This window comes from Zonotrichia leucophrys, chromosome 1A, assembly GCF_028769735.1.
Source record: "Zonotrichia leucophrys gambelii isolate GWCS_2022_RI chromosome 1A, RI_Zleu_2.0, whole genome shotgun sequence".
In the NCBI taxonomy this organism is placed as follows: domain Eukaryota; kingdom Metazoa; phylum Chordata; class Aves; order Passeriformes; family Passerellidae; genus Zonotrichia; species Zonotrichia leucophrys.
Genome location: NC_088170.1, coordinates 1964497 through 1977067, shown reverse-complemented (window position 1 = coordinate 1977067; position 12571 = coordinate 1964497). Strand labels below are relative to the sequence as shown.

Sequence of the window (12571 nt, the reverse complement as noted above, 5' to 3'; positions counted from 1 at the left end):
CGCGAGTGCTGTGTGTGCAGTGCTTTGCCATCCTTGGCTGAGCAGCTTCCTGTCGGGACCACTGATCCGTGTAACAGCTCTGTCTGTGGCAGAAGTGGTTGGGCTCTGTGCCATGCTGTGTGTCCAAACCTAGTTCCAAGTGTGGTTTTGAGAAAGCTGCATTTGGATAGCTTAAACTGAGGGGGAGGTGAGGTGGTGGCACAATTAACTGTAATTAATTGTTCAGTTTTTCTGTCATTATGGGTAAATTCTGCTTTCACAGTACAGTTTTGCAGGCTTTATTTTTGGGATCATTTTTTGGCCTAGGCATCAGTTGAGGAAGGAGAAGATGTCAGTCTCATAATTGCATCTATTGTGAGCCTGGCACAGTGGAAAAATTAGGATTACTTGCAACAGGTTTTGATGATAAAGCTTGTGACAATTTCCTCCAGGGATCCTACAGTGCTGTTACAGTGCCTGTAGTTAGTGGCTCTTAATGCTCTTGGGGCTGGGAGCTTCAGCTCGGGGCCAGTGGAATACTTTTTTACTTGCTAGTGACAGATTGGGAGATTGATTGTATGTCATAAAAGGAGTCAATATTACTGGGGAAGGAAGTGAGACATGGGGAGGGAGCATGGAAAGCTCTGTGTATTCAGGGTGTAGAAAAGGGAAGAAGGTAAAGATAGTGGACACATGGAAATTGACTGTGTAGCAGCAAATAGCCTGTATGACTTCCATGGGTAGGAGCTGTGCCTTCTAAATTGTTACACCTTGTTTGTAACTGGGAGGGGGGTGGAAGAAAGGCATGTGGTGTTGGTGTAGCATTTAGGAACTCTGTATTTGATATACCTTCATTAAAGCAAAAGGTGTTTAAAAGGTATCTTTCTTTTTAATTTGGAAGACAAAGGCCTGAAATAGTTGGTCAGTTTTAATAATAGATGGAACTGGAAGATGATTTTTAAGGATTCTGTGGTTGGGATTTGTTATGTTGCTGGTATCTCTTGAGATAAGTGTTGGTTCATGAAACCAAATTACCCAGGGTAGTTAAAACTACAACTTGTAACTGGGAGCATTGCTAAAGGGAATCTGTTATTTAGACGAAGACAAGTCACTTTTTATTGATAAAAGCACTGGAATCTACATGGTGGGTGAGAATGGGAAATCTAAACAAAGCAAATATCTGTGATTATTTTAAAATCTGTCACAGAAAAAACCTGCTAGCATTGTAGTGATTCAGAAAGATACAGATAATGTGAGAAATCAGTAGGAGAGACTCTTACAGCAGAGGAGCAAACATGTTAATGGTATCTTCAGATTTTGACTAATGGTGGTTTTTGTGTCCTTCATCTCAGTGTGTTATAGAACAGTACTGGGCATATAAACAGTGATGGTCAAAATAAGGAACAGCACCTGTACCTTAAAAGCAGAATAGTTGAACACATCCCAGTTGTACTGGGAGGATCTGGTGGAGGCTCCCCAAAGTGGTTTGGGTGCTGAAGCAAATCCAGAGCATGGAGAGGCCGAGTGCATGTGTTCAGTTTTGGGAGGAGGAGGGCGGGGTTTTTCTGTGTTCTGTGATCTGATAGGGAGGGTTAACAATGGAGGAGGCAGAGTCATCTCAGCCCTGCAGCTGCCAAGGATGAGAGACAAGAGACAGAAGTTGCAGCACTGGAAATTCTGATGAGGTGTTGGGAAACTTCCCCCCTCCCCCAGAACAAGGTTAGTCAGCCATTGAGAAAATTGTTAAGAAATAGCAGAAATGCCAGCCTTTGAACACAACCATTGACAACTCCACTGGACAACAACACAGGCAAGCTGATCTCATTCGTTCCTGTTTGAGCAAATTTCACCACCTGGTCTTGGAGGTTCTGTCAAAGATGAGCTGTTCTGTGATGCTGTGGCTTCGTGGAAGAGAAAAACTTAAAGGCTCTCATGGCAACTGAGCAGGTTCACAAGATAAAAAAGGTGTATCAGTAGGTGTTTACTGAGGAGGAGCATCCATCTCCATAGTTTATGCTTATATAGGGAAAGAGCATCATCTCTGCAAGTTTCGGATCCGTTTGATGCTTGTCTCTATCTGCCGAGGTACAGAGCAGAAAGGCTGATGGAAGTGACCCCTGCTGGCCACAGATTTCCTCTGCTGATTCTGGCCTCTGGAATCGTTTTGCAAAACCAAAACAAACAGTTTAGACCATGCACACGAGGGAAACTATGCTGGGGCCATGTGGGAGTGCTTTAAACCCTGGGTAGAACTGAAGTGCTGTATTCTTCTTAAGGCTCTAGTGTTGGCAGGGGATGCTGGACTCAATCAATATATGCAGGATTTTGCATTCCTCCCTTTTGTTCCCAGTGAGCAGAAGCAGTTACACTGTTGATAATAGTAGCTGTTTCCTAACTGTACATTTATTAATAAAGCAATGAACCACATATATTATAAATAATAAATTTGTGCAAGGTTTGCTTTCCAACCTGTCTAAATAGATCTGAAACAAAAGAGCTACGATTTGGATTTGCTCTATTAACATGCAACAAATACAAATGGATTTCATTTTTGGTTTTTTCTGTCTTGCAGCATAAGCAGCACTATCATGGACGTAGACAGCACAATTTCCAGCGGGCGTTCCACGCCGGTGATGATGAATGGGCAGGGAGTTGCTGCCTCCTCTGCCAAGAGCATTGCCTATACCTGCTGCTGGGACCACTGCCACGCCTGCTTCAGCTCCAGCCCGGACCTGGCCGACCACATTCGCTCCATACACGTGGATGGGCAGCGAGGAGGGGTTGGTGTTACCTTTGGCTTTCCCTTCTTTCTTATTTGCCAGTATTTTGCTCTTGAATGACAGCACCAAGTTTTGTTTCAAAATTCCTTTTTTCTAGCTAGTGGCAACAAAGTTAGTGGCCTAACTTTAAAAATGTAGTCAGTTATTTTCAGTAAATTGAGATTTCCAGGGTTTTGATAGTGTGTTGATTTCAATATCCCTGAGGTGCTTACACTTGGAATTCATTTTCTTCAAACTCTTAGTGTACGTGTTCCTGCATGTGAACTCAGGTGAAGTCACATCTTAATTACTGTTACCAAAGGAGTTTCACTGCAGGTAAAATCCATCCCGAATGTCCAGAAGGGAAGATGTAAGACTGCCTCAAGAGTACAAAGTCTTAACAAAACAGCTCTGTGTGTAATACTGATGGCAAGTTTGCCTTCTATATAATTGCATCTAATTTTTTTTTTAATTGAGTTGCGTATATAAACATGTAAATTCCAGTCTAATCCCTGGTCAAATGATAATTGGTCTCAATTTTAATGTTTAAAAACGTCTTCTAGTAGAGTAATTTCAACTTTGTACTTAACTACCTCCCATCTTCAAGCTCCCAAATTACCTCTGATGTCTGGAATATATCATGTAAACTACCTTTACATCCAGCACAAGCAATCTGCCTGCTTTAGACTCTGTGTGTTGCAGCTCTTCAATTTCTGGGAGAGATAATTCTTTGAGATATTCTCAAAGTAGAATAGTTGTTATCTTTTGACTTTTTGCCCTGTCAGTTCTTCAGAAGGAAAATGTTAGGCTGTTGCACTTTATCTTCAGTGAATAAGAAACTTAAATAAAATGCTAATTTGCATTACTTTAAATAATTTATTATGTAAATATGTCACTGAGACAGCTGTGACTCTGACTGTATTTAGACAATATTTTTTGGCATGATCAAACTTTTCAGTTTCATATTTGATGGCTTTTTTCAGTCCAGTATCTGAGCAGAATCATCCATCCAGTGTAGTGGCTTTTTAGCCACCCATGAGATGATTCCTGAGTTCTGTCCACAGGTATATAAAGGTGTTACATGAAACCTGCATGAAACAGTGAAATGAATAAGGTGTGTTTGGATCTTTGTTATCCCATCCTTTACATTTCTTAAAAAGGGGCTGGAAGATTTTGCAGATTTTGGTTTGGGTTTTTTTCCCTCTATTTTCTTTCTTGTCACTTAACATTTCATGTGACATGATTTGTGGATATTTTCATTTAGTAAATATTGGACTATATTTGTATATTTGAAAGAGGAGGTTGTTGGAAGCACAAAGTGTCTAATAAGTGTTGCATTGAGTTCGCACTTTTGAATGCCCCTACTGGAGTTAATTTTTTGGGAAGTTCCAAGGCAGGGCTGTGGAAGGGGGATGTGTCCTGATGGGTTTGTTTCAGGGATTTGTCTGCCACCTGCCGGTGAGGTGTTCAAGTGTGTTGGAAATTGTCTCCTGCTTTTCATGGGATTTCAGATCTCACTTAGCTGCAATGGCTCCACATTTGAAGAAGAGTGGGGGTTAAGTAATTGCTTATTGAGAATGGAAAGGAATAGGATAAGCATCTTTGCATGGTAAAATGTACTTTTTCCAGCTAATACCGAGGTCATGGCTTCAGTCCAAACCAGATACATCCATGATGAGCCTGGGAAGCTTTTTGACAAAACAGTTTTGCTTTTGCAAGATGTTATTTCAGAAACATTTTGGGATCAGCTTCTTGGGTTCCCAAGCTGCCTTGTGTAGACTTCTGGCCCATGGTTGCAAAGCCAGCTCTTTGTATTTCCCCCATCTGTAAGTTCCAGTAACACCTTTGCCAAGGGCCCTGCAGTTGCTGCTGGAAATGCCAGCACGCTTATGGGGCTGCTGCAGAGCCAGAAATCTCAGAAATCTCAGAAATCCCAGTTCTGTGGTTTTGAGGGGATCTCAAAACTGAGGAGTGACAGACCCCAAATGTTCAGGGACTTGGGCCTTGTGTCAGTGGGTGTGGATCAGTCCCAGCCACTGAGGGGTTTCCAGCTTTGTCTGAGTAAAGCTGGTTATGGATCTATTGTACAGCAAGAACGTGGAACTCCCGTGGCTGCTTTTTCATTTGGAAAATAAAATCTTTTGAAGGGTGAGGGGGTTTTATTCTCCAAAAGAGAACAAGAAACTGAAATCCAATTAGTTTCCTGCATTTCTGAAAACCTGTGTTATGAACAGTGCTCTGCCTGGGAACTTTCTTTTGCTGTGACAAATTAGGGCTTTACCTCCCTTCACCCACAGACCTGTTGAGGAAATTCTAATGAAAGGCAAGTTCATTGAGCTTTTTTATTCCCTCAGTTACAGATAAACACAATGAGAGAGAGAAAAGCAGCATGAGTGAGTTCTGCTCCCCTTAATGCACTATTGTGCACGTGATTGTTCTGTACACTGGAATCACAAAACAGCCATAGATTTTGAATCCTATGAGAATTGGTAGCTTCCTTCATCAGGAATTGAATGTAAGGCCCTAACTAGAAGTATCTGGTATTCCAGAATACAAAACTCCAGTAGATAGATGGCATTGCAATTAAGAGTTTTTACTTTTTCATGCTCAAGAAATAACTTAGTTGCTTAGGAGAGCAAATAATTATATTTCTGTAACTACTACCAAGAAAATGCAAATTTTTCATTTAAAAATATTCTGGCTCCACATCTGGTGGATACAGATTCTGAGTGCAAACACAAATACAGCAGACCCTGTTGCTCTTGATTGTGTTTATCTGCAGGAGCATCTGTCTGTTGGTATTTTCTTCCAGTGACCTGTTCTTACTGAATATTTGGGGTTGTAATTATTTTTTCCTTGGTGAGATATGAGAAGTGTGTTTCAAAATAAATGGTTATTGTTCAAAATTCCTTGAAGTGTTCTGAGATGTTGTAACAACAGCCTTCTTTGCTAATGTGCTTTTTATTTACTGTTCTCTCCGATGTGTGTAAACTTACCACGTTTTTACTCTATTAGGTGTTTGTTTGCTTGTGGAAAGGTTGCAAAGTATATAATACACCTTCAACAAGTCAAAGTTGGTTGCAGAGGCATATGCTGACACACAGTGGGGACAAACCTTTCAAGGTAAGGCTCATTGTAACATACATTATCTCTCATTTTTAGAAATATTCTCTTTGTTTTTCCTAATACAATATGTCAGTTGAAAAATACCATCACTGGAGTGAGCTGAAGAAAAGTGAGCTGAGCTTTCTTCTTTGCAGTAATGGTGCCCAAAGGTCCTGTTCTTTTACAAAAGCAGGTGAAGAAACTCTTATTGTTTCTCTGTCCCTGTTTCTTTTAATCTATAAATGGCAGGGAGTGTAAAAGTAAATAGTGCTGAAGTTCAGGGGCTTTGTGCATTCTGAGGTTGAGCTGCTTGCACTGTAACAGTGAGGTATTTTCTCTCATACTTTACACTTGCACATTGAGTTTTGGATCGTGGCTGATGGTGACATTCCTGCTTAAGAGCTGCTTTTGTTAAATTCAGTGGAAACACTGGCAGTGACTATTCATGGTTCATTCTGTGAACAGAATAAGGAAGTCAGGAATGCAGGACCAGTGACCTGAGTGTATTTCCTGCACAGTATTTTCTAACTTTCTCTTTCTTTCTCCCCTTAATCTGTACCTGCAATTCTAGGTATAGTAGTGTTTATCATTCCCATATCCACCAATCCGTTATTAATGAGCTGCTTCATCCTCTTATGGATACAGTTGGGGCAGTTCATAGCTGTCAGTCCTGGATCACTTGATGGTAAGTCCCACCCACACTACTTCAGACTGAAGTTCTTCCATGTAGGATATGAAAATGAAATAGGATTTGGGGTTTTTTTTTTGAGTTTAGGTAGCAATTTATGCCTCCTGTTCTCCCATCCCTAACCTCACCAAGTTTTAGTCCCTGTCTTCCCTCTCTTCTCTTTCTCCTCAGGTAAAATCTTCCACTTTGTAAAAAATATATTTTAAGGCAGCTTTATAACTAAAAATACTTTTCTGTTACAGGGGTTTCTTTCTGTAGTTACATTTTCTATATAGGTTTTAATAATAGTTATGACAGAAAACAAAACTAAATTAAACTCAAAACCAAAAGAGTAAAAATAGTGCATTGCATGTGAAAAAGCCTTTTTTTACCAAACAGATTTTTTTTCCATACTGAACTGTGCAGTTTAGACTGAAAATTTCTGACTAAACCACAGGAAAATGAGTTTTAAGGTTATCATAACCTGTGCTTGAAGGAATGAGTTTCTTGGAAGGATAGCATAAGGATCATAGATCCCTGCAAGTTTGCAGATATAGTTGTGCCAGGAACTGATCTAATCTTAAATCCTAATCTCTGATTATTAATATTATCATTATTAATAATAGTGGTAATAGTAGCAGTAGTAGTAGTAAAGAAAGCAACCACCAGTTACCAGAGGAAACTTCTACCTTAGGTTTTCTCTATTTTGGAATGAAATATTTTGTCTACCTCAAAGTATAATGGCAAGCTTTGTTCTTGGATGAAAGTCCTTTAATAGCTTAATCTCTGTTCTTATTTGGTCTAGATGAAAGAAACTCAATTGTAGAGACACTGGGTTGAAGAGGTGGCCATAGCTCAGAAACACCAGTAGTACTTCTGAGTGTCAGCCTTACCTGGCAAAACTGAGTTTTTTTGGCCAGGCTGGTTCCAGCTAGAGCCCTAAAATTGTCCACAATTGTTTCTGCTAATAATCATCTTGTGTTCAATATCTGTTGTTTCACCAGCTGATTTTCTGTCCTTTCTGGTGCTACTGAGGGAGAGAACAAAACATTGGAGGGTTGCAGTAGTTAATCATCCTGGCTCAATGTGTGTCACTGCAGCATTTTTTCATACTGTTGTCTGGAGTCCCTCTGTTTGTTTTTTATCCCTGTATTTCTCAATCTGTTCCTGGGAGCTTTGAATGGAGGATAATTGTGGTCTGAGTAGAATTTTGTAACATCTTTTGTTCCCCTGTCATTTATGCTGAAATAAGCTTCAGGGCTCACATGAGGTAGCCAAGTATGTGAGTGTCTGTGATGGCAATCTATTAATTAGCTGGCTCCTTTCCTTCATTTTCTGCTGCTTTTTTTTTATGCTAACTTTAGAAATCTACTCTGAGACAAAAAACACTTGAAGTGTTGGATATTAGTCTTGACCAGTCCAAGAACAGACTTTTATTAATTGTTTTGTGGCAGCCAGTCAAAAATGGAGCCAATGTGTCCATTTTGTGCATTTAGCTTGTCTCATAAATCTTAATTGCTCACCTTTCAGGGAAAGCCAGATTTTTTAAAGTCAGAGTTGCTTTAAAGACCTGTTCTTGATAATTACTGCAGACAAAATATCTCCCAAAACCTAAATTGCAAATGAAACTTCATGTCGGTATACTTGAATCCTAACATGAAAGGAAGGAATCTTTCATTTTGGAAAACTTGCAGGAAGTAATCATTCAGTGTTTCTGTTAAAAAATAATGTTGGGATTCTTGAGGAAAGCTGTAAGAAGTGGTAATGGAAAGCTCTGTGCTGTTGTCTGAAGAACTGCTATTTAGAATGTTTAAAATAAAAACAAAGAAACAAAGAATCTTAGCTAGGAAAATGACAACTAGAAAATTGGAAATCTTACTTTTGGAAAGGTAAATTAAACAGTGACCAGAAGAGAGTAATAAGTATATCACAGATTGATATATTCTTACATTTCTAGTGAAAAGTAGAGAGAAATGTAGTTTCTTAAATTGAGAAGCATTGGAGACTGTCTCAAACATAACTCCCTTTGGCATAGAAGGATATATCCCTGTCCAGCTCCCCTTTTGCTTACAAATGGGCTCATTTTATGTAGTTGCACATTTTGGGTTTAATTATCTCTTTTTGTGATACACATGGAGCTGTCCTTTGACTAAAAGCTCCATTCAGCTCTAAATGAGCTGTTCTGCTTTCCTATTGAAAGGTCTTTGTGGGTTTTACCTGCCCTTTCCATTCATTCCTATCAGCCATGTGACTGTGCAGTTCATTTGTCACAGAAATGAAATTGCAAAGGCAAAATGGTTCATATTTTCATGAGTTTTTCCTTTTTTTCCTGGTTGTATGGCTGTGTGTCCCTCTCATCGTGAATAAATTAGTACCTGTGTCACAGAAAAGGTACATTTCCTTATGCATACCTATTTTTTGAGACTGTTGTTAAGCTAGCTCCTTTTTTCTGTGGGGCAATATCTTGGTAGTGTACATCCAGCTCCTCTGTGAGTCATTTCCTTCACAGTCTGATTTTAGCCAATCCTTTTCATATTTTTTTGTCATTGTAGACATTCATTAAATATAGGCATTCTTTCCAAAGACATTTAGTATGCTCATATTGAACATGATTTTACTGACAGTTGAGAGAGTAAACCCTCAATATTATTCTTTTTTAGATCTCTTACTGCACAATTTTGCAGCTTCTTAGAAACCAGTAGAACATTGTGGATAATCATCAGCATGCAGGGCTGGTCCTCTTGAGGGTCCAGCAGCTTGGCTTTCAGACTTTATAGACAGGATGTAAAGGAATAATCTGCTGAGTCAGAAAACATCCTGGTTTCAACAAACTGCCCTTGGCAAGTTGAAAAGAAGTGAATATTAAGATATTTCATCTTTCTTGTCCTTAACTTGGCTGCTACAAGTATTGGAATAGTTAAGGGAGTTGTGACAACCTGTGTTTTCCAGCATGGTTTCTGGTGTAGGGGCAAAATTAAATTAATCAAGTATTACTTGGCACTGAAGGTTACTTGAAGACACATCAAATGAGCTCTTAGATGTTGAGCACAATGAAAGGACAAATGGCAGATGAGCACAAAATAGTGGGAGATTTTATGCAGAATAATAGCATAAAACAAAAATAAAGTAAAAATTTAAGTAATAATACTTGCATGTAGCATTAGGATTGGGGTTGGTGATCTCAAAGGTCTCTTCCAACCTAAATGAATCTGTGAGGATGCATGTGGGAGTGCTAGCAGCTGCTTCCACCCATGGATTCCAGTGGATGTGCTCTTCAAGAGCAATCATGCAAGGTTTGCTCCTGTGGGGTAAATGTTGCTACTGACAACAAGTGGTAGTGCACAGGTTCATTGCAGGCTTCTCCTTAAAATGGGGGAAGAAATTAGTGTTAAAAATGAAGTTGGGTGCTCCCTGTAACTTCCAGAATTCATGAAGGGGTGACTGTATTTGATACAACCCTCAGTGTAATGCCTGGTGAAATGTAGAAAACACAGGCGAGCAGCTCCAGTCTTCATTGGCAATTCATGTCTGTTACTCTCTTGGCACAATATTTTCTGTCCATCAGAGCATTGCAGATGTAAAATATAAAGGCACTCTGCCCAGACACTCAGATGTAGAGACAATAAGGAAGTTTATCCAGATGTCTAAACTATTTCTGTTAGATTTACTAGAAAAAATTACACATTGAGTAACACAAATAGGAGATTTGGTTATTTTGAATTTAGAACAAAAAGCTGCATTGCTAGATACTTTTGTATCCTGTTTGTTAAAGTCACTGGTCATTACTGCCCATTAATAATGGTGGGTATGGGTACACTGGAGAAATTAAACTTCTTACATGTTTACTTCCTTTCTCTTGAAGTAACATATCCACCAATCCGGACCCAATCTGTTGTATTTCAAATTCAGTGCAAAATTTTGAGATTTAGGTTTTGGGGGAAAAATGGCAAGATTGGTTCAAAGTTGTGCATAATAGTTGAGTTGATTTATTAGAAGGCCTCTAGAGATATATAATTATCTGGTGGGAAGCTGATTTGGTGTGACTTACCGTCCAGAGATCCTGAAGTGACAGCCTGAACTGCTCCTTTATCTTTGGAGAGAAGAGACTTTACCCATTAGTAACGGATTGCTGGATATATTATTTTAGAGAAAAAAAAGAACAAACAGGTAAGATTTTTTCATTCTCCTCTTCTACTATTTCCTGTCTACTGCAAAGGCATTCTCTGTCATCTTTGATCTATCAGCTGTTGATTATTTGAAGACATGATCAGGTAGTCTCAAAGTACACAGAATCTGAATGTAATAATTTCTGCAAATATTTTGTACTGTGGCTGTAGACTATTAATACACTTTCTGGAAAAAGACAATTTCTAGTTGCAAGTAGCAGATATTGAGGATCTAAGGATGTTGGTTTAGGGATTTTGAAAGTAAAACTTGGGTAGAGCAAGAAAAGTTAGCAGTAGCTTCTGTAGATAATCCATATAGAATATTTGGGATTGTTTGCTCTGTACATGACAAGAAAAAAGTTAAGACATCATGAGTCAACCTGCAGTTTGTCATAAAACAGTGCTTCCCATCTGACAAGAAGTACAGTTATGGTTTGAAAAGTTTTAGAAAAGTGCCTGACACATAGTTTGTGCTTTTTTCCCAAAGATGTTCCCTTTTTGATACCATATTTAACTTGGAATATGATAATGCATGCACTGTACCAAGGCTTTAGGTTGTTTTGGACCTATAGCAGGCATTGTTAAAACTAAAATTTTAATTTCTCAGTGTGACTGAATTTCAAGATATGGACTGGTTTCCAGCTATTTTTTTTTCCTGACAGTGTTTGTGTGATCAAGAGCTGGAATCTGAAGTCAGGAGCACATTAGTGAAAGTTAATCCTAAATTTCGATTTTGTGGCTTACTTTAATGCAGCTGCCTTTATGGGCAAGACAGCTATTTCAAGGACAACAAAAAGGAGAGGAGAAAATGTTTAAACTGATGCACACATGCATTGTAGACTTATCTGTTGATTGGGAGTTGAGCAATCTTTCATGAAAACAAGTGGTTTGGGTTCAAGGTCAGCTTGAGGGGTTTAGCAATCTAATTTAGTGGATGCTGGCCTTACCCACAGCAGGGTCTTGGAACTGAATGACTTTTAAAGGACCCTTCCAACCCAAACCACCCTGTGATTCTGCAAGTGCAGATTTTAAAGAAAGGAAAATTGTGTTTGTGTTAGTGTAGTGTAATGAGATCAGCATCCAGAGTGTGCTGGGACTCACAGGTGTGCTGGGATTTCTTCCACTCTGGAAGAAATCTAAGTAGACAATCTACTGGAATCCACTGGAATCTAAGTAGACAATATTGCTGTTGTTTGAACATGGGAAATCTTAGGGCAAGGTAAAAAGGCAGAGGGGGGGATTTTGGTAGAAATCTTCACATTTCTTAAGGTGCTTATTAGTGGGGGAGATAGGGAGGAACAAATACAGTGTGAGGGTTCCTCAAGCTTTTTGTCAGGGAATTCTACATTTGAGTTAGTTCATTACATAGAGAACTTCCTCTAACTGTCTCTAAGAATTCTTCCCTTGTAAAAAACACAACAAACACACCAAAAAAAAAGTGAAGAACTTTCATTTTTTGCCTGTTATTTTCTTGAAATCTGTGTACATATTTTTAGTCCTATAGCAAGTATTAAGCACAAGTATTAAGCTTTTCTCTTTGTGGACACTGTATTTTACTACTGATCATGGAAAACCAATTGCTAAGTCTGAGGCAGAAATAGATGTCTCAGTTCTGCCAGCACTGTTAGAAAACAGCACAGTTGGGATTTAGGGGCAAAAAGTGGGACATGTGGAGTTCTAAAGCTGTTTTCTTGTCTTCCAATCAAGAAGAAAAATCAATCATATGCATACACAACTAATTGCAGCCAGTGATGAAATGCATGTTCTAAAATTACTTTTCTATTACCCATGTAAGCTCAGAGAACAATAGAAAAGGGTTGTGCTTCCCTCTCCAGTGGTATAATTTAAATATTTCTTTTGCAAATAAAATAATTGCAAATATGAATCAGATACTT

General features: G+C 38.9%; 1 protein-coding gene across 3 annotated transcripts in view; it reads left to right on the top strand.

The window, feature by feature from the left end:
- The window catches only part of AEBP2 (AE binding protein 2), a 40920-nt gene that overhangs the window by 14868 nt on the left and 13481 nt on the right, over positions 1-12571 (top strand). For all 3 annotated transcript variants that reach the window (XM_064734838.1, XM_064734857.1, XM_064734847.1), the window contains exons 2-3: positions 2552-2759; positions 5754-5861. In XM_064734838.1, coding sequence (XP_064590908.1) covers positions 2552-2759; positions 5754-5861 — 316 coding nt within the window. The remainder of the gene's footprint in view (positions 1-2551; positions 2760-5753; positions 5862-12571) is intronic.